This window comes from Bos javanicus, chromosome 13, assembly GCF_032452875.1.
Source record: "Bos javanicus breed banteng chromosome 13, ARS-OSU_banteng_1.0, whole genome shotgun sequence".
In the NCBI taxonomy this organism is placed as follows: domain Eukaryota; kingdom Metazoa; phylum Chordata; class Mammalia; order Artiodactyla; family Bovidae; genus Bos; species Bos javanicus.
This window is the reverse complement of record NC_083880.1, coordinates 30,460,811-30,483,236: the sequence shown is the minus strand read 5'-3', so window position 1 is coordinate 30,483,236 and position 22,426 is coordinate 30,460,811. Positions and strand designations below refer to the sequence as shown.

At 39.7% G+C, this 22,426-nt stretch overlaps 1 protein-coding gene across 2 annotated transcripts in view; it reads left to right on the top strand.

Annotated features, from left to right (window-relative positions):
• Positions 1-11,580: 11,580 nt before the first annotated feature.
• Positions 11,581-22,426, top strand: part of MINDY3 (MINDY lysine 48 deubiquitinase 3) — a 79,681-nt gene continuing 68,835 nt past the window's right edge. The window contains exon 1 of one of the 2 annotated variants that reach the window (XM_061436126.1): positions 11,581-11,672. Coding sequence is in view for 1 of the 2 variants with exons in the window: in XM_061436127.1 (XP_061292111.1) it covers positions 11,822-11,915 (94 nt within the window). In the remaining variant the exon portion in view is untranslated. Of the gene's footprint in view, positions 11,916-22,426 lie in introns of both variants that reach the window. The other variant, XM_061436127.1, reaches the window with a different exon arrangement.

Sequence of the window (22,426 nt, the reverse complement as noted above, 5' to 3'; positions counted from 1 at the left end):
AAGTTTATTCCAGGGCATAAATTTCAACAATATACATGTTTTAAACAAAATCATAAAATCAAGGTTCCTAAGGTACAAAAGTAATGACCAAAGCCTTTGGAAAAAGGAAGATGTTTATGGGTGCAACTACTCCAAAAAGGTTTTTGGTTTACAAAATTCAAACTATAATACAATGGCACCACCTGTTGATGGAATTGCAGAATTGAAATCCTAAGATTACAGATACAATATCAAATATTTATTGGAATTACAAATCAAGGTATGGATATACACATCATTGACTACTGATTAGGTGAAATCTATCGGTGAGATGGTTAGGTGGTAATTGACTGGCTTACATCAATTGTTCTTTGACTTTCTGGCATTCTGTGGAATGGCACAGCATTCCTTTAAGGGCTAATCATTTCTTGAACATAGGAAAGTATATACTTACAATTAGTTTTCAATATTTTTAATTGAAGTATATAGTTGATTTACAATGGGTGTTAAGTTCTGTTTTGGGCTTCCCTGATGGTTCAGCTGGTAAAGAATCTGACTGAAAACTGGTTTCAATCCCTGGGTTGAGAAGATCCCCTGGAGAAGGGAATGGCTACCCACTCCAGTATTCTTGCCTGGAGATTTCCATGGACAGAGGAGCCTAGCAGGCTACAGTCCATGGGGTTTCACAAAGTTGGACAAATTCAGTTTTATGTATATACACACATTCTTTTTTACGTATTCTTTTCCACTATGGTTTATCATAGGATATTGAATATAGTTATTTATGCTCTACAGTAGGACCTTGTTGTTTATCCATTCTATATTTAAAAAGCTTACATCTGCTAACCGTCATCTCCCATTCCATCCTTCCCCCAACCCCTTTCCTCTTGGCAGTCACCAGTCTGTTCTCTATGTCTGTAATTCTGTTTTTGTTTCATAGATAGGTTCACTTGTGTCATATTTTAGATTACAAGGGCTTCCCTGGTGGCTCAGAGGTTAAAGTGTCTGCCTGCAATGCAGGAGACCTGGGTTTGATCCCTGAGTCAGGAAGAGGCCCTGGAGAAGGAAATGGCAACCCATTCCAGTATTCTTGCCTGGAGAATCCCACGGACGGAGGAGCATGGTGGGCTACAGTCCACGGGGTCGCAAAGAGTCAGACACGACTGAGTGACTTCACTTTAGATTACAAATATAAGTGACATCATATGGTATTTGTCTTTCTCTTTCTGACTTACTTAGTATGATAATCTCTGGCTGCATCCATGTTGCTGTAATGACAGTATTATATTCTTTTTTATGACTGAGTATAAATGTATATCAGTTCAGTTCAGTTGCTCAGTCGTGTCTGACTCTTTGTGACCCCATAAATCGCAGCACGCCAGGCCTCCCTGTCCATCACCATCTCCTGGAGTTCACTCAAACTCATGTCCATAGAGTCGGTGATGCCATCCAGCTATCTCATCCTCTGTTGTCCCCTTCTCCTCCTGCCCCCAATCCCTCCCAGCATCAGAGTCTTTTCCAGTGAGTCAACTCTTTGCATGAGATGGCCAAAGTATTGGAGTTTCAGCTTCAGCATCATTCCTTCCAAAGAACACCCAGGGCTGATCTCCTCTAGAATGGACTGGTTATGTGTCTTGGCTAATGTGAATAGTGAAGCTATGAACATAATGGTACGTGTATCTTTTTGAATTATAATTTTGTCTGGATATATGTTCAGAAGTAAGGTTGGTAGATCATATGATAATTCTGCTTCAGTTTTCTGAGGAACCTTCATACTGTTTTTCAGAGTGGCTATAATGGCAACCCACTCCAGTGTTCTTGCCTGGAGAATCCCAGGGACAGCGGAGCCTGGTGGGCTGCCATCTATGGGATCGCACAGAGTCGGACACGACTGAAGCGACTTAGCAGCAGCAGCACACCAACTTATATTCCCACCAACAGTGTAGGAGGGTTCGCTTTCACCACACCCCACTAGAGTTTGTTATTTGTAGACTTTTTAGTGATGGCCATTCTGACCAGTGTGAAGTGGGCCCACACTGCAGTTTTAATTTCTATTTCTATAAAGAAAGCTGAGTGCAGAAGAATTGATGCTTTTGAACTGTGGTGTTGGAGAAGATTCTTGAGAGTCCCTTGGACTGCAAGGAGATCCAACCAGTCCATCCTAAGGGAGATCAGTCCTGGGTGTTCATTGGAGGGACTGATGTTGAAGCTGAAACTCCAGTACTTTGGCCACCTGATGTGGAAAGCTGACTCATTTGAAAAGACCCTGATGCTGGGAAAGATTGAGGGTAGCAGGAGAAGGGGACGACAGAGGATGAGATGGTTGGATGGCATCACCGACTCGATGGACATGGGTTTGGGTGAACTCCGGGAGTTGGTGATGGTCAGCGAGGCCTGGCGTGCTGCGGTTCATGGGGTTGCAAAGAGTCGGACACAACTGAGCGACTGAACTGAACTGAATAACTAGCAACGTTCATGTGTCTCTTGGCCATGTGTATTTCTTCTTTGGAGAAATGTCTATTTAGGTCTTCTGCCCATTTTTTGATTGGGTTATTTTTGGTTGTTGTTGAGTGGGATGAGCCATTTATGTATTTTGGAAATAAAGCCCTTGTCACTTGCATCATTTGCAAATATTTTCTCCCATTCTGTAGGTTTTCTTTTTATTTTGCTTATGGTTTCCTTTGCTATGCAAAAGTTTGTGGAAAATTTGTCCAAAAGATGACAAGTAAGGGTCTCTGTCTTGACATAGAATCTAGATGGATCAATAAAGAGCCACATTTGAGAATTTGTAATGATGTATCTTCCTCACATAGGCTGCAGTTATCATTTTCACTCTCTGTGTGGCCCAGGAAAATTTCATCTCAGAAAGCAACACAAAATTGATCTATGGCAGCACAATATGCAAATTCAAAATTTCTTTGAGGGACAAATACTCCATCTAGATAATACAGTCATACGAGATTCCCACAAACCAAACTTAATTTAAAAACAAGTTTGGGAGTCCCCTGGTGGCCTAGTGGTTAGGATTCTGGGATTTCAGTGCAGTGACCTAGGGTCAGTGCTTGGTTGGGGAACTGAGATCCCACAAACTGTACAGTACGTCCAAAACAGGAAAAAAAGTTTATAATCCAAATCATAGAACTAACAAAACATTTCATAATAAATGAGTTAGAAAATACTATTATAAAACTTCTGGAAAATCTGGAAAACAATCAAAGATTTTGATTTGTATAAATAAAAATGAAACAATTGAGATTTAAATTTTCAATTAAATTTGCTAAAAGCAGTAAAGACAGAGGTGAGCAGAGATTAAAAGATGAAGACTTTATTTTACGTATATATTATGTAGAGAAAAATAAATGGCGTATATGGAAGACAAGTTGAGCATGGGAGACTGAGTGACTAAACCCAATGTATGTGTTAGGATTTCCAGAGATGGATAATAATGGCTGAGAAAAAAATATTAAAAACTAAATGGCTGAAATATTTTCCAAGTTGATAAAAGACATAAATTTACAATTTGAAAAAGTACAACAAATAGCAAGCAGGATAAATAGAAATGACCCACACCCTATAACACAGTAGAACAGTAGAAAACCAAAGATAAAGATGGGGGAGAGTGAGAAGAGAGTGGGAAGAGAGAGAAAGAGGGAGCTATCCAGTGTCTCTTCCTTTTCTAATTAGCACACCAGTTCTATTGGATTAGAATACCATATTTATGATGTCATTTAAGCTTAATTACTCCTTTAAAGGCATTGTTTGCAAGTCACATTGAGGCTAAGGCTTCAGCATATGAATTTGGAAGAGGCAAAATTCAGTCTATGGCACCTCCTTAATCTGGCATTCTTCACTCATCTCTCCAGTGACACTAATGCCAGGCTCCTGCTGCAATATTTCATGCCTAAACGTACATCCTCCCTGTCTTTGCTAGTCAAAATTCTATCCAGTTCAGGGGACTTCCCTGGTGGTCCAGTGTTTAAGACGATAGCTTCTAATGCAGAGGATGCAGGTTTGATCCCTGGTCAGAGAATTAAGACCCCATATGCCACACAGTGTGGCCAAAAAACTAAATTCTGTCCAGCTTAAACTTCTCTGATGTTTTCTCCAGCTCAAATGCAGCAAGAACTCATCTTCCACCTTTCTCCCCAAGGTTCCTGGTTCAAACCATCAATATAGCTAACATAAGAATAGCATTTTTCATTATGCATTTTTTTTCTGTTAACTCTGTTAAATCCCATAATCCCTGTATGATGTAATTATTAGTAAGTTTATTTTCTGTGTGTGGCATCTGAGTCTCAAAGTGCTTACTTATTATATCAAAATAGAGAATATTTAAATATGTGCATGTTTATACAGAATGGCACCATTCACTGATAATGAAACATGAAAGGGGAGGTTTTCTGGGGCAAGATATTTGATTTGGCACATACTAAGTTGGAAGTACTTGTGACACATCCAAGTGTGTATCTTATATACTCAGTTAATATAGTTAGTTCTGGATTAATATGCAAGTTTGAAGTTGATCTTAGTTAAAATGTTAGCACAACTAAATGACAAGTGGCAAATCACCAACCTCTTTAATTCTATGTGTTAGTGAAGAATAGTGCTAAACTGTTTACTCTTTATACTTTCTCAACATTCTTTTTCTTCTCACTCCTTCTACACATCTTAACTTCTAATCAGCCAGTTTTTAAAATCAGAACTGGGCATGATCTAAAGTAAATGGGATATTAAGAGATGATTTAAATTTAGTCCTTACTATAAACAGAGAAAGCACAGTTAAGTGATTCATCCAAGGTCACGGTACCCAAATAAAAACTAACATCCAGCTTTTCTAATTCCTATAAAAAATCTATTTCGTTAGGGACTTCCCTAGTGGTCCAGTGGTTAAGACCTCCCCTTTCAATGCATGGGGTGTGTATTCAATCCCTAGTCAGAAAGCTAAGATCTCACATGCCTTGTGGCCAAAAACCAAAAAACAGAAGCAATACTGTAACAAATTCAGTAAAGACTTTAAAGATGGTCTACATCCAAATAACCTAAGAAAAAAAGTTTTAAAAAATCTATTCCATTATACTGTGGCCAATGATTTCCAAACAGTTTTCTGTAGAAATAAACTGTGAGAAACTCAGTGAAAAAATGATTCAAATATAATTCCATCTCTTGCTCAGTTCGGTTCAGTTCAGTCATTCAGTTGTGTCTGACTCTTTGCGACCCCCATGGGCTGTACCATGCCAGGTTTCCCTATCACCAATTCCCGAGCTTACTCAACCTCATGTCCATCAAGTGGGTGATGCCATCCAATCATCTCATCCTCTGTCATCCCCTTCTTCTCCCTCCTTCAATCTTTCCCAGCATCAGGGTCTTTTCAAGTGAGTCAGTTTTTTGCATGAGGTGGCCAAAGTATTGAAGCATCAGCTTCAGCATCAGTCCATTCAATGAATATTCAGAACTGATTTCCTTTAGGATGGACTGGTTTGATCTCCTTGTAGTCCAAGGGACTCTCAAGAATCTTCTCTAACACCACAGTTTAAAAGCATCAGTTCTTCAGTGCTCAGCTTTCTTTGTAGTCCAACTCTCACATCCATACATGACTACTGGAAAAACCATCGCTTTGACTAGATGGACCTTTGTTGGCAAAGTAATGTCTCTCCTTTTTAATATACTGTCTAGTTTGGTCATAACTTTACTTCCAAGGAGCAAGTGTCTTTTAATTTCATGGATTCAGTCACCATCTGCAGTGATTTTGGAGCCCAAGAAAATACCGTCTGTCACTGTTTCCTTTGTTACCCCATCTATTTGCCATGAAGTGATGGAACCAGATGCCATGATCTTCATTTTTTGAATGTTGAGTTTTAAGGCAGCTTTTTCACTCTCCTCTTTCACTTTCATCAAGAGGCTCCTCAGCTCCATTTCGCCTTCTGCCATAAGCGTGGTGTCATCTGCATATCTGAGGTTATTGATATTTCTCCCAGCAATCTTGATTTCAACTTGTGCTTCATCCAGCCTGGCATTTTTCATGATGTACTCTGCATATAATTTAAATAAGCAGGGTGACAATATACAGCTTTGATGCACTCCTTTCCCAATTTGGAACCAGTCCATTGTTCCATGTCCAGTTCTTTAAAACTGTTGCTTCTTGACCTGCATACAGATTTCTCAGGAGGCAGGTAAAGTGGTCTGGTATTCCCATCCCTTGAAGAATTTTCCAGTTTTTTTGTGATCCACACAGTTAAAGGTTTTGGCATAGTCAATAAAGCAGAAGTAGATGTTTTTCTGGAACTCTCTTGCTTTTTCAATGATTCAATGGATGTTGGCAATTTGACCTCTGGTTCCTCTACCTTTTCTAAATCTAGCTTGAACATCTGGAAGTTCTTGGTCACGTACTGTTGAAGCCTCACTTGGAGAATTTTGAGCATCTCTTGCTTGACTTTATTTAACTCAGCATTTAATGACAGAACCCCTTTTCCACCACGTATTAGTAGGAAATGACATTTTATGTCATACCTGAGCATGACAGTGGTGGGTTTATAAGGAACTGAGATGTGTTTAGTTTGATGCAAAGAAAAGAATTTCATGTGCTTGACAGATTTACACTGTTATTGGAAGCCAAGGGGCATATACATGAAATAGTTTTTATTAATAAATACAGAGAGGATTGTTTTAGTAACCTGCTTAGAACTTATCTTATTGTAGAGTGGATTTCTGAAAGATTGATTTCTCTTAAACAAGTGGTGCAAATATACTAAATTCGAATCTGAGGGCTTCTAGTTGGAGAAGAGCCCTTTCATGGTAGTTGCTGGTAACATGGTCATGAAGCTGTTTTGCTCTTTTTTGACAGGGAAATTTGGGAAAAGACAACAGAATAATTCAGCATGGAGTTAGTATTTAATAATGAGTAATTCTGTTTCTTTGAAATAGTGAATTTGGCTAAAGAGAATTGACGATTCTGGTAATCTAAGCCCAGTTTTATAGAGGTGCCCTGACTTGAATTTGAAAGAGGAATACTACAAATAAAATTTAATATGTTAACAGGAAGTTTCTGATATTTTTAGACTCTCTTTTAGGATTAAAAATCATTTATGCAACCTATATGTCAACCTGCTCCACTGTTCTTGCCTGGCAAATTCCATGGACAGAGGAGCCTAGTGGACTACTGTCCATGGGGTCGCAAAGAGTCTGACATGACTGAGCCACTGGGCATTCATGAATATGTGCATCTTAATGACACACATCAATTTAATAAAAACTATACATGGTCCTGGGCTTTCCTTGTAGCTCAGTGGTAAAGAATCGGTCTCCAACGCAGGAGACCTGGGTTTGATTCCCCGGGTTGGGAAATGGCAATCTGGAGAAGGAAATGGCAACCCACTCCAATATTTTTGCCTGGAGAACCCAATGAACAGAGAAGCCTGGAGGGCTACAGTCAATGGGATCACAAGAGTCGGACATAAGTTAGCTACTTAGACTAAGACACATAGATGTTCCTAAGGAAAAAAATATTGTAAATATGGAGCAAGATAAATATGCCAAAGAAAAATTACATAATTTTCAAGTCATTATAAAAACGAAAAAGGCATTATCCTCCTGTACCAGAAATATATGCAACAAACTTGACTGTTACAATTATTTTTCTAAATAATTACTAACTAAAAAAATGTTAAATGAACATTAATTTGCATTTCTAATGTAGTGTAAGTAACTTCACAATTCAAATGTAGCAAGTAATGAATAATTAAGCAACATAAATAATTTAACAATCAAATATTCCTTGTTAAAAATATGTCCAGCTAATTTAAAAATTTAAAGTATGTTGCAAATAGAGAATATAACCTAAAGATAGAAAGATCATGCATATTAACATCTACCCAAGATTTTGCCAGTTTCATCACAGCTTAAAACTAAGAAAAATCATGGATCAAGAAATATTTCATTAAATTTTTTTTTGAAAGTATTTCTTTCTATTCATGGACAATTATATCTATAACTATGTCTCTATAATAATGAAAAGAGAAAAACGTGGCAAACACCTCTGAACTTATTACTGATTTTAAAAAAATGCAGTGTGAGAGTTGTGAGTTAAGTTTTATTTGGGGCAAAATGAGGACTATAGCCTGAGACAGCATTTCAGATAGCTCTGAGAAACTGCTCTAAAGAGGTAATGGTGAAGGTCAGTATATATGTGATTTTGGTGAAGGGGGTGTACATGCAATCAAGCACATATTTTTGGAAGGTTTTTGCTAGTCACAACAAGCAGTTGTCACCATGAAGGATTTTAGTGCTTTTCTAGATATGACAAGATACTAGAATTGGGCTCATAAAATCAGCTCCTCAAAATATCTAACTATCTGAAGACCTGTTCTGCCCATTTTTCCCAGAGCACAGAATGCTACATTTCTGTTCTTCACCCTGAAGACCTTTCAGGGGTGTTAAAAATCAGCAGCTGCCGCAGCACATGATTTAATCCTTGTAGATTAAAGGTAGATGCAAGCTCCCATGGCAAGTGCCAATTTGTAGTTGACATTAGAGTTCTGCCACTTACAGGATCTATGAACATTGGCCCTTCTATGTCTTTTAGGAAGTGAAATAATTGTGCAAATTATAAATCACCTGTGCAAATAATAGACATTTACTTGGACCAGTCACTGGTACTTCCCCTCATTTCCTTACTTCTTGAATTCTTAAGTTCCTTAAGTGAATTCTCAAGCTCCATTAAGGCAAGTTTCATTCTAATACTGAGATCCAGCTATATTCAAGGCTCTCTATTAGTTACTACGAATAAGACAGGTCCTCCTCTTCCTTAAACATCTTCCACAGGAGAAGAGTAAATAATTATTTGCAAATTACAAATGACAGTAATTGTCATAAGCAAGTTACAAAATGACAACCCACACCAATATTCTTGCCTGGAAAATCCCATGGATGGAGGAGGCTGGTAAGCTATAGTCCATAGGGTCACAAAGAGTCAGACAAGACTGAGCAACTTCACTTTCACAAAATTTCAGAAGCTAAAAATTTTCTTTTATATTGTAACAACTGGAGAAGGCTTTACTACAAAGTACCATTTCTACTATGTGAGAAGTAGAGTGAAAAGTGGAAGTGTTAGTTGTTCAATTGTGTCCAACTCTTTGTGACCCCATGGACTGTAACCCACCAGGCTCCTGTGTCCATGGAATTCTCCAGGCAAGAATACTGGAGTGGGTAGCCATTCCCTTCACCAACGGATCAGCCCAAACCTGGATCCTGCATTGCAGGCAGATTTTTTACCACCTGAGCCACCAGGGAAGCACCAAGAAATGGAGTATTTCTTGCCATATCAGTAACCAGGGATATCACAGTAATCAGTGATTACAGCACTCCAATGTGAATTCCTGAGCCCTAAGGGCATTCAGGAAGAAGGGTACCTGTGGACTAGCAGCCACCAAGACTGTAGCTACTCCCTAAGGTGAGCCCCAGTGGAGCTCAGGATGTGAAAAAACACAGGCTACTGGCCCAGGATAGCTGAGATACATGGAAAGAAATGATTTCAGTGATCCCAGACTCTTGCATCTTCCCACACCTAGAAAAGCACTAAATTCTTTAACTTGGGATATCTGTGCTGTGCTTAGTCACTCAGTTGTGTCCAGCTCTTTAGCCTGCCAGGCTCCTCTGTCCAGGGGAATTCTCCAGGCAAGAATACTGAAGTGGGTTGAGATGCCCTCCTCCAGGGGAATCTTCCCCACCCAGGGATCGAACCCAAGTCTCCTGCATTGCACGTGTATCCTTTACCATCTGAGCCACCAGCGAAGCCCAAGAATATTGGATTGTGGAATATCTGGCTTCCTTTAATTAACAATAATCTTTTGATGTTCAGACTACCTGCCCTTTGTTGCAAAACTTCTATCAACCTGTCTCCTCCCCTCGCCTCCTCAGAGCAGTTGTCTCAGGGTTACTAGAGATGCTGTCTCCCGGCCTTAAAGTCCTAAAAATACTCACTGAATTAAAAAAAAAAAAAACTTTGAATTTTTAGGCTGTATTTTTTAAGTCAACATACATCTTGAAGAATGAATAAGATTTGGTTTGAAAAACAGGATAAAGGATACTTCACAAGGAATGAAGATTGGGAAGAAGGCTATGGATAGGGTTCAGGTACTTAGAGCAATTCCTTTTAACAACAACAAAGGTTGCTTAAGTCAAAAATAGAGTATAAATTAGCAAACTCTGTTATTTGCTGCCTGGAAGGAGCCCATCAGATTTTTGCCTTTCTGTTTGAAATTCCAAATTCAGCCAGAATAAGTTTTCTTCTTTGTAAGTGTCACAAATAGAAAATTTTCAGTTCAATTCAGTTCAGTCGCGTCCAACTCTTTGCGATCCCCATGGACTGCAGCAAGATTCCCTATCCATCACCAACTCAGGGAAACCACTAAATTTAACTGAATGCTTGTCAATGATTGAAACCTGGTCTTTAAGCTCACGTGTTGCCCATATACCCTACAGTCTTCAAAATTGTAGGTAAAATTGCTCTACTATTTACAAACGGGCAGCTTTGAATCTGTTTTCCTGTAAAGAGCTTTGTAATTCTGAGTTATGCTTGGGTCAGGCATTTCTAGGCACCCCACTCCAGTGCTCTTGCCTGGAAAATCCCATGGGCGGAGGGGCCTGGTAGGCTGCAGTCCATGGGGTCGCTAGGAGTCGGACACGACTGAGCGACTTCCCTTTCACTTTTCACTTTCATGCATTGGAGAAGGAAATGGCAACCCACTCCAGTGTTGTTGCCTGGAGAATCCCAGGGACGGGGAGCCTGGTGGGCTGCCGTCTATGGGGTCGCAAAGAGTCAGACACGACTGAAGAGACTTCTACTTCTACTTCTTCTAAGTCGCTTCAGTCGTGTCCGACTCTGTGCGACCCCATAGACGGCAGCCCACCAGGCTCCCCCGTCCCTGGGATTCTCCAGGCAACAACACTGGAGTGGGTTGCCATTTCCTTCTCCAATGCATGAAAGTGAAAAGTGAAAGGGAAGTCGCTCAGATCGCGAAGTCGCTTCGCGATCCCATGGACTGCAGCCTACCAGGCTCCTCCATCCATGGGATTTTCCAGGCAAGAGTACTGGAGTGGGGTGCCATTGCCTGCTCCGAAGCGACTTAGCAGCAGGCATTTCTAACATTCATTCGGCCACATTCTTCAGTTATGTTGATAGCTGGTTTAACTTGATGTGACTTAGCAAGAGATTGAGAACCTTCAATTTATGGGCAGCTCTCCACACAGACATGAATGTTTCCTCAAGTAGACTCAACCATACTCTTAAAGCTGTAGTTTGGCATAATTAATATTACAAATTTTAAGGTATAGGTTATGTTCTGAGTCCCAGGGCTTGGGCCTGGGGTCCTAGGGCTAATCCCAAAGCAGTGCGGAGAAGGAGGTATTCTACAATGGTAGAAATATGCCAACGCCCACGGGACGCGATGCTCCTGCCAACACAAAAGCAGCCATCGCACGACAGCCCCCTTGCACTGAGTTCAGAAAGGCCAGTAGCCCGAAGAGTCCCCAGCAGCTCTTCTCGCCCCACCCCCACTTCCGCTTCCGGGGAGGCGCCGCCTGCCCCTCCGGCCGTGGGGGCCGCAGTGAAAGAGAAGCCGGAAGTGGCTCCGGTACTTCCGGTACGGGAAACTCCTTGCTGCCGCTCCGACCGGGCTTGACAGGCGGGGTCTCTGCAAGTAGGTCTCTCTCCTTTTGCCTCCCTCCAGTCTGACCTTCAAGCTCGTTTACTGCCGCCGTCCCGCCACTCTGGTCTCGGAAGCCGCCCCTTCCCCATGTGCCGGGGCAGGAGTCCTGAAAGCCAAGACCAGCTCGCCGGCATCCCATCATGTCCGAACTGACTAAAGAGCTGATGGAGCTGGTGTGGGGCACCAACAGCAGCCCCGGTCTCTCTGACACCATCTTCTGCCGCTGGACGCAAGGTACCCCGGCTGGACTCAGGCTTCCAGCCCCCGCTTCCTTTTGCCCCGAGAGAGTCGAGCCGTGACGCCTCTCGCGCCAGTCCCCTCCCGTGCCCTGCACTCTGTCCCAATTCCCCTGCTCTGCACTGACACTGGACTTTCTAGAAACGCCCTACCCTTCCAGGGGGTAGAGGTTGAGTAGGAGAATGGTTCCAGCTGGCAGCTAAAGACCCGAAGTGCCCCTGCCGCTCCCTGGGCTGCCTCTTGGGCTGGAAAGGAGAAGGGGGCGGCAGTCGGGCTGCAGGGTGTGACACTGAAGGTGTGCCCTGTGCCTTGGTATCCATTTCTCAAGACTTGCTCTGGCCTCCTGGGTCTTCACCCCCGAACGAGGCTTCATCTTGGTGTTTGGTCTAATTTTGGAGAGAAGGGAAGTCCACGTGAAACTCACTGTGGCTAATTCCACGAAACGATTGTGCAGTTTGTATTTTAATTAGGCGGTTAGGCGTGGTACTCGGTGAAAAATAAAACGCTGCTGCAAAGTGTTTTCTACACCCCAATATGCCTGATTTTGAGGTGATTTAGTATCTGTTCCGTGGCTCATAGAACTTGCTGCGCCGATCTGATTATTCAGACAGGATTTTGAATTATATAAGAAGTTTTGTTAATACGAATAATTGTGAAATAGAAGACACACACACACACACAGATTTAATTCCAGAGCTGTCCCAGGCTCTGCGTTGGGCAGTTCATGCTAGTAATCATCCCTATCTCGTGCCTTTTAATATTAAAACGAAACGGACACATTGGTTAAGGTGATAAAGACTGGTGAGGTTAAGTGAAGTTAACAGCATAGTCTTTGAAGTCAGAAGGGTGGGTAATGTATTTATGTAAAACATCACAAGCCAATGGAATAGTAGCTATTTAGTACTCTTATTAAAATATTTTGTTATGAAAACATTTATTTAGAAAATACTGATTCTCAAAGGATTTGGGGTAAATTTAGCATAGTAGATCTATGTCTTTACTTCATAATGTTTACTTAGAAACAAACATTTAGGGTTTAAATAATCTCTTCTTCCCTCAGATACTTCTAAGACCTGGTAAAAACAGAATCATAATGTGTAACAGCTAGTTAGGTTATTTAGTTCATTACTCTTTGTTTGAAAATGAGAAAAAGGAGTCCTGAAGGCTAAATGACCAGGCCAAAGTTGCATGAATTGGTAAGAACTGGGAGTGAATTACAAGTCACAGCTCTGTCTTGTTTTCCTTCCTATTTTTAACCAGACATGTAATTAGTTTGGCTCTTTCTACACACCTAATTTTGTCACTTAGCTAATTTTTTTCAGAAATCATGGGCATTTACATTTGCAAGTTCTGTTTTAAAACTTATTTTCCTATTTGTTTTATTTATTCTAGTAACAAATAGCCCTAAAGTACACAAGATTGTAAGATTGGGAAAGGTTTTACTTTTTGTTAATTAAGCAGTAATATAGCACAGAATAGGGTGATATTTGGCCTCATTTATTTTAGTACTGTGTTGCAGATACAAGGAGAATTCAGAGAGGCAGTTCTAATAATGGTTAGGAGCAGGAGCAGTCTTTGGAATAGAAATTCTTTGGTTCTAGGTTCAAGTTTTTTAACTTAAGCCTCGGTTTCCTTCTCTGTGGAGAACAGATAATACTAGGGCCGATCTTACAGGTTTGTTGTGAGGATTAAATGCAAGTGCTTAACACAATATCTGATATAAACACTCAGAAAATGATAGCTTAATTTAGAAAGTGCTTAATTGTAGGATAGATCAAGCCAAAGATCACTCTCTAGCCATGCCCTGACAGTTGCAAGAAATTATTATTAATTAGATCACGTTGTAATGACACATTAGAATGCTCTACCATCTTGTAGTCAGAGGGAAGTTCCTTAACAAGATGTGTTCAATCAATATCATTTGAAAATAAAAGGTTATTTACTTTTTGTTCTTTACAGAGGGCAGCTATATTGTGGCTGATTCTTCAAGATCTTAAATTGATCATGGTTTTAAGGCAACCGAATATGTATTTTTAAGTTATCACTTCTGAATCAGAGAGATGTTGTTAGTGGTTTTGCTCTGTTGACTTTGTATTCATTTATTCTTTCTCAGAGGAGACAGAAATTGCTGAAGGTTGCTGTGGCAATGATTTGGGAATGACACAAGACACTGCTTTGCTGCCCTTGACTTACTGCATTCGTAATGTGACATCAGCTTTGGCTTTATTTCATCATCTGTAGCTGTGCTTTGAATTGACAACTGTTACCTCATTATCTTTTGGAAGCAAGTTATAGATGTAAGGTCTTTGGTGTAAATATTTATAGAACTATGTCCAGGAATATTCCATTTATGAAACTATACTGATTGGTCCTGTTAAATTCCTTTGATATGTTAAACAGCTTTAGGAGTTTCCCCCTCCCCCCTTTAATTGATTTGGCAGCTTTAGATAATATGTTAAAGCATGTAAGTGCAGGAGTAGCACATAGGTTTGTGTGTGTGTGTGTGTGTGTGCTTTTAAAATTCATTTGGCAGTTTAAGATAATTCTCTTTTGCAAATACTTTTTTTAAAAAGAGAGAAAAGTAGGGTTTTGGTGTGAGTTTTTTTGGGTTTTTTTGCAGTTTTTATTTTAAAGCCAATAAGTCACATAATTTAAAGATTTGAAGTTGTTTTGTTGTTTAACTTGGACATTTACTCCCTACTCCTGCTTGCTTCCCTCCTGCTCAATTGTCGCTAATGCTTTTTAAAGGAAAAAAAAATTTTTTTCTACTTCATTATTTGTAAATATCATTTATTCTTCCTTCCTTTCTCACAAACTGAAGTGTTCCAGGCTTACTTGATAGGGCACAAGGGAAGACAAATAACAAATATGGCATAGTATATATACTAGAGGGTAAAGAAATAGGAATTATAGGGTGAAGTTGCCTGGAAAGGCCTCATTTTAAGATGAGATTTGAACAGACTCTTGAAGTAACTGCATTAGTCACGCAGGTATCTGAGGAGTATTCCAGGCAGCAAGGATAGCCATCAGAAAAGACTTAATGCAGAATACATCTGGTTAAGGAACAGGAAGGAGGTGAGTTTGGCTGGAGACAGAATGAGGGAAGAGGGGACCAATAAAGATGATATTAGAAACAGTATGGCCCAGATCACTAAGATTTTATAGGTCATTGTAAGGACTTTGGTTTTTATTCTAAATGAGATGACGGGTCATTGGGAGGTTTGGAACAAAGGAGAGACACGACATGACAGTTTTTAAAGGACTGACCTGACTACTAAATTGAGGATGGACTGTAGTCCTAGAGTGAGACAAGACCAAATGAGAGAGAATTGCAGTAATCCAGGGGGTAAAAGACGGTGACTTAGCCCGGGAGAGTGGTAGTGGAGGTGGTTGGAAGTGGTCAGGTTGACCTCAACCCAGCAGAACCAGAATAAGAGTCCTCATGATCTGACAAAAGTAAATATTAATCTTATTACAAAGGAAAACATTTTGGCTGGTTGAGACTTTGTTTTCTTTTCAGTATTGATTGTCTAGCCAGTGTTTGGCAAATATTTTCTTTAAAGGGCCAGTGACTTTATTGTCTGGCGTTGCAGCAGAAGCAGCCCTTGATAAGATGGGTGTGGCTCTGTTCCAAATCTGCATTTGAAAAACAAGCCAACCCTGTTGTACATTATAAACTCTGAGAACCCATCTTTTCCTTTTTTCTGCCCAGTTCCTTCGAGCTTTAAATTACTTCATTGTTTCACCTAAAGATTAGCCAGAAGAGAAACCCAGTTTTGCTGTTTATTGCAGTTTAGTGTGTTTTAGGGTAGAGGTGGAGTGTTTGGAGCTGCGGTTGTTTGAAATTAGTTTTGCACTTTCTGTGTAGGACAGTGTTTACTATATGATTAAAAAAAATGATTCTAAATAACTTTTGAAAAATTGAGGGGTCAGTAAAAATGTAAGTTTAAAAATGTAATCAGGAGTTAAAACCATTTGGGTTAAAATCCAAAAGTGTGATGTGAAGGTAAGTCAGTACTATGGATCATATAATTTCAAAGATCTTTGTTGTTGTTGGAAACCTTTTATTTCCAACATAGATTTTACTTTCTCAAACCTACCTACATCGCATTTGACCTAAAAAAATCAATTTTTAAAATCTCCAATTTGTAACCTTATGTGATAAAGTCAATTTCTTGGTACTTTGAGTACATAATGTATTTTTAAGTTCAAAATATTTATGATAATACTTAGATTTGTATTATGCTTCACAGTTTTTGAAAATCTTGCTTAATCTTTGCAACAACCCCAAGAGACAGCAAGAGATAAATGTAGTTATCCTCCTGTTTATAGATGAGGAGACTAAGGCTCAGTTCAGATTCCAGTTAATATTATCTAACTTATAATGACAAATGAAGTCTTTCTGTGTAGCCTTTTGTTTACATGGAAGACTAGAAGAACTACATAGGCAATAGTTGTCAAACTGGTTTGAATAAGTAAGTCATATGAAAATAAAAGACTAGGAAATTGCAAAGAGGTTGATGGCTTGGGTTTAAATTAGTTATGAGCCGTAAAATTGAGAAAGACGTCTGTGTCTGTAGTGCTGTCCGGTGTGATACAAAATCGTATGCTTAGGATCAGACGCTAAGGTAGACGGCTAATTTCAGATCTAATTAGTAAAACAGTCATTTTGTGATAAGTTAATTCCTCTTAAAACTAGGAAATAATACAAATATGAGAACACTTGACAAGAAAAATAACTATATCCTAAAAAATTCCAACTCAAGTGAAACATTATAAAAGGAGATGCCTACATAGCATAGTCCTGTTTTAGGACAGAAAAGTTCATTTCCATTTGTTTGACTTTATTACATTTTAAGCTGTAAGAGCCCTTGTTCATTATCAAATTAACACCCTCAAGCATATATGCTGCAATTAAACAGAATTTGGTATAAAGCAGATCTGCCTAGAATTCTCTCCCTGGGGTTTTATCTCTAAAGTACAAAAGCAACTCATCATAATGTACTTCAGTCTAAAAGCCCCACCCATGGACCTTGAAAACTGAAATACATTATTAGTGATTTTAAGAAAGGCAAGAATCCATTGCTGCTGCTGCTAAGTTGCTTCAGTTGTGTCGGACTCTGCGACCCCAGAGACAGCAGCCCACCAGGCTCCCCCGTCCCTGGGATTCTCCAGGCAAGAACACTGGAGTGGGTTGCCATTTCCTTCTCCAATGCATGAAAGTGAAAAGTGAAGTCGCTCAGTCATGTCCTACTCCTAGGGACCCCATGGACTGCAGCCCACCAGGCTCCTCTGTCCATGGGATTTTCCAGGCAAGAGCACTGGAGTGGGGTGCCATTGCCTTCTCCAAAGAATCCATTACTGATACTTACTTATGACATACCCTGACAGTTTGGAAGAGCTTAGTTGCGCCTCTGCACTTAGGCCCAAGACCAGTGACCCTTTTTTTCTTGCCATTAGGAAAAGAGGTGGGTGAAGAGTAGAGGTCCCTTGGCTTCACCTCTTGTTTCCAGGTTGGATCTCAGTTTTGCTTGTCTTGATGAGATCACCAGCACCCTTAGTTCTCATTTATTAAACTTGCCTTATTAAATTTGGCCCATCCATCATGCCTGTTTTTTAGCCTATATTTAGTGTGTCCTCTATTCTGTTTCTCCCAACGTGTTGTGTGTTCTGGAGCAAATTGTGGTCAGCATCAGTACAGGTGTACTAATTAAACCTTAGCTGAGCCCTCAGTATTTCTCTTAGTTCTTTATCCTGTTGACTCTTATGTTTTTTTTGGAATTAATATTCTCAGTTTTCTATGCCCCTCATTCTGTTGCTCTTAGTAACATCTCTTCACTTCCTCTTTGCCCATATTTCTATGTTGAAAACTGGCTAAAGTTGTCTTTTTCTCAAGTTTATTTAAATTCAGGGCCCCATTACACTCTTAAAAATTATTGAAGACTTCACTATGAAAAAAAATTGGGACCTATGGCATTATTTTACATTAAAAAAGTCTCTTCAGTGTCTAGCTCATTAGAAGATAGCTGGATTCTCTCACTTGCTTCTCCATTCAGTCTGTTACATTCAGTCTGTTGTTTTGGTTGAAGTGTATGCAGAAAATCCATCTTCATACATATAAGCAATTGGTAATATGGGAGTATCATAATAGCGTTTTCAAATAATTGTGGATATTCTTCTTTGATACTACACTGAAACTCAGCAAATGGTAGTTTCTTAGAGGTTAGTTGAAATATGAAATCTGAAGCCACATTAATGAACAGTTGTACTGTATTAAAATGAAATCCATTGGTTTGTCTTGTACTTTGAGTGGATCTTCTACCCGTGAATTAATTTGTAACCATTTGTATCAGTTGTTTGGAAATTATTGGTCTGCTGGTTTACGCAAATATTCCAAATGTTAACACATATTATTAAACAATATCTAAAGTCATATTTATTATTATCTCACTGATCCTGTCAGAAAAATCTCTTTGAGTATTGGGAAGTTTCAAGCTCACAGTGCTGGCCCTGAGTTTTCCAGAATTTTAGTTAATCACTTGAAAGCTTGAAATTTTATTGCTGGCAAAAGTGCTGTCAGTTTATTTTTTCCTTGAAGTGTCAGGCTCACTTCATTTACTTCTGAGAAAAAGTCTAAATAATCATAGTTTGTTAGTAGCTCTTCAGAGTAAAAATAACATTCACAGACAAGCTGTTAGTTCAGCTCACAGTTCAAAAAATTATACATCTGCTTTTCTTTGAGACACCTGTACAGGGTACGTAGCAGAGGTGCTTCGTGGGTAGTTTCCGTTATGTCATACAGACTATTTTTTTTTTTAAGTACTTTGTATTCAAAGTCAAGATTTAATAAGATTAGCATTAGCAAGAGCTTTCTTAAGTTCAATTGGCTTTTTCTGTGTGTTTGAGAGCATATCAGGGTGTTTCGGTATAGCTTAATGGCATTGCCTTGATGTGTGCTGAGGCACCAGTAACATAACCCACTCTTTGTTTTGTACCATCACTGTGAATATCAAACCGAGAATCTGTATTATAGTAAAACTGATTTTCACCTCTAGCAGGTTCCCTAAAAGGTCACTAAAATTTCCAGGGCTCTGTAGACCACACTTTGAGAACCTCTTTATCCAGTCCAGCACTACTGTGTACCATCTCAGCTTTCTCAGAACTCAGCGTCCTTATCTCTTTTTCCATTTGGTCACTCTTTTCCTTCTCTTAAACTCATGCCCTTTGGTCTATAAAATAATAATTCTTTATCCAGCTACCCTTCAAGCTATCATCCTTTTCCCCTTCACTTGTTTAACACAGTTTGCAGCTTCTCCTTCTGCTTGTGTTCTGAATCACACCTCAACTCTTTAAAATTTGACTGCTCTTCCTAACATTCTAAGTTTCCTTTTTTTATATTCCCCGTGGTGACATGCTTAATCCAGGGTTTTCATTTATGTTTTTATTCCACTCAGCATTTGAAACAGGTGACTGCCTGCTTTTCCTTTCTGGGGCCTCACTGTGTTTTTTCTCTTACCTTTCAAGTCTTTGTCAGTCTTCTTTGCTGACTCAGCATCTGCTTATTTCTTTTTCTTTTTTTTTTAATGTTAACCGCCTTCATTATCTTTGTTCTGTGTTGTCATTCACTTTAACTGCCATGTTTAGGGTGATTCAAGTTGCTGTCTTTAATCTTCACCCCTGCCCTGAGCTCCAGACCCATATCCCTCCCCCCGCCACCCCACCACATTTTAGAGACTGAATTTAGAAACAAACATTTCCATTATCAGGCTTCTCAGATAGCTCAGTGGAAAAGAATCCAGCTGCCAATGCAAGAGACACAGGAGACATGGGTTTGATCCCTGAGTCGGGAAGATCCCCTGGAGAAGGAAATGGCAACCCACTCCAGTATTCTTGCCTGAAGAACCCCTTGGACAGAGGAGCCTGGCAAACTACAGTCCATGGGCTCACAAAGAGTTGGATGTGAATGAACTCACCCCCTTTATCTTTCCTCCCAAAACTTCAGCAAGTATTCATTGAGTATTAACTGTATTAATAATAACACACTAGGAAAACAGTGGTCAGTAAGAGAGGCAAGATACTTGCAAGGCAAGACATAATAAACAAATGAACAATAACGTAATTACAGATGATGATAAGTCCTGGTTGGTCTGGGGAATGGTAGGAAGGATTTACTTAGCTAGACTTGTCAGGGAACATCCCTCCGAGGAGTTAATACCTCAACTGAGTCTTTTAGGATGAGAAGGATTCAGCTATGAGAAGGGTAAAGACCATTTCATGCAGAGAGAACAGCCGACACCAGGGCCCCAGGTAAAGACCTTGAGATGTTCTGAGGAGTAAGACCGCTGTGTATGATGAAGGTAAGAGTGAACTGAGGGAAGGTGGGATTGAGAGATCATATAGGGTCTTTTTTAGGCAATGAAAAAGGAGTTTGAATTTTATTTTAATTGCAGTAAGAAACCATTTGAGTGTTTTAAGCAGTCTGTAAGAAAAATTGATTTCCATTTCTAGACTATTTCTCTGGTAATTTATGGTGAGTAGGTAAGGGGTGGGTTGGGAGTTGGGATGTGGGTGAAATGGGGTAGGGGGATCCTGACTGGAAATTCCTAACGGTGTTCTAGATGAAAGATGATGGTGGTTAGAACCTGAAGGTGAACCAGAAGCGGAGTGGAGATGGACAGATACAGATGTGTTTTGGGCCCTTGAACCAAGAGGATCTTATAAGGTGAAGCCTTAAAGATAAGTGGGAGTTTTTTGGAGAAAGTGTTTCAAGTGGAGGGAACATGTTCAAAGCATGAGAAACCAGAGAGAGAATGGATATTTGAGGGTCTGAAAGAAAGTCTGCACACCTGGAGGCTAAAGAAGAAAGTATCAAAGGATAAGATAGGAGATATAGGCAGAAGCCAGACCATACAAGACCATGTTAAAGAATTTAGATTTTGTCAGTGACTGGAGTTCCAGTCAGGGCTCTATTTGGAGATTACCTGATTATAACGCATAGTGGAAACCTTGGGAGTAGATGAGTTACACAGGGAGAACATGTAGAATGAAAAGAACAAAGACGCTAAAGACAAGACCTGAAGAACTTCAGCATTTAGTTGCTGATCGACATTGATACAGAGTAGAAACAAAAAAGGAAAATTTGGAACAAGAGGGACCACTAAAGCCAAGGGCCAGAAGGTTTCACAAGTCAATGGTGAGCATTTCAGATGATTCTCTTGAGAGGTCATTGGTGAATTTGGTGACAGTGAGTTTGATGCAATCACAGGTTGAAAACCAAATTATTGTGGGTTGAGTTAATTGGGAGATAAGGAAATTAAGACAGTGCATACAGACAATTAGGTATGCTTTGAGTGAGTGGTGTTTGGAATCTTGGATGGAATTTTTTTTTTTAATGGTCAAATGATTTTTTAAATTAAGACTTTTCCTTTTAGAACAGTGTTATTTAGGTTCACAGAAAAATTGCGGGCAAGATACAGAGATTTCCCCACATACCTCGTGCTCCCATGACGTGCACAGCCTCCTCCAATGTCAATATCTCCCACCAGAGTGTTTGTTACAATTTTGAACCTACATTGACTCATCATTATCACCCAAGGTCCACAGTTTTTATTCGTGGTTCTATACATCCTATAGGTGGTGACAAAAATATAATGGAATGTATCCATCATTATAATATCACAGAGTATTTTCACTGCCGTAAAAATCCTCTGTGCTCTATCTGTTCACCCCATCCCCCACTCCCCTCCCCTTGGCAGCCTCTGATCTTTTTACTGTCTGCATAGTTTTGCCTTTTCCAGAATGTCATATAGTTGGAATCATATGGTATATAACTGTTTCCTCCTTGTTTTTTCACAGCTTGCAAGCCATTATTTTTTATAAACACCGAATAATATTTCATTTTCTGTATGTACTATTTATCCATTCCCCCACTGAAGGATATCTTGGCTGCTTCCAAGTTGTGGCAATTAGGAAAGGTGCAGTAAACAGTGTGTGTAGGTTTTTTTTTGCGGGGGGGTGGGGGTGCTAAATTTTCAACTCCTTTGGGTAAACAAGGACCTTCTGGTAGAATCTTAAGGAGAATTTTCATTTTTAAATAGGAGGTACATGTTTAAATCCTATTTGAAAGGGATTGAAAGGTAAAGAGAGAGGAGGTGGACTGGATTGGTGTCCTCCATACTATTTGTTAACTCACTTGCTACCTAGTATCTCAAGGTAGAAACAGAGTTAGGTCTAATTTCTTACGTACCCAGCCTTTGCTGCACTTGCATATGTTCATCAAATCTTAATTTTTACCTTAGAAATACTGTTTGTATATAGTGTTTTCTCTCAACATTAGTGTTGTTTTTATTAGTCTGGCACTGTCTCCATAGGTCTGTTGAAATGGTCTCCTCCCCATTCTGGTCCTTTAAAGAAAGAAGCAAAATACCAGTATGGTTGTGTTACTGCTTTAATTAGTACTTGTCATGATGTGGCCCTTCCCAGTATGAATGTCCTGTCATCTCTCCTTT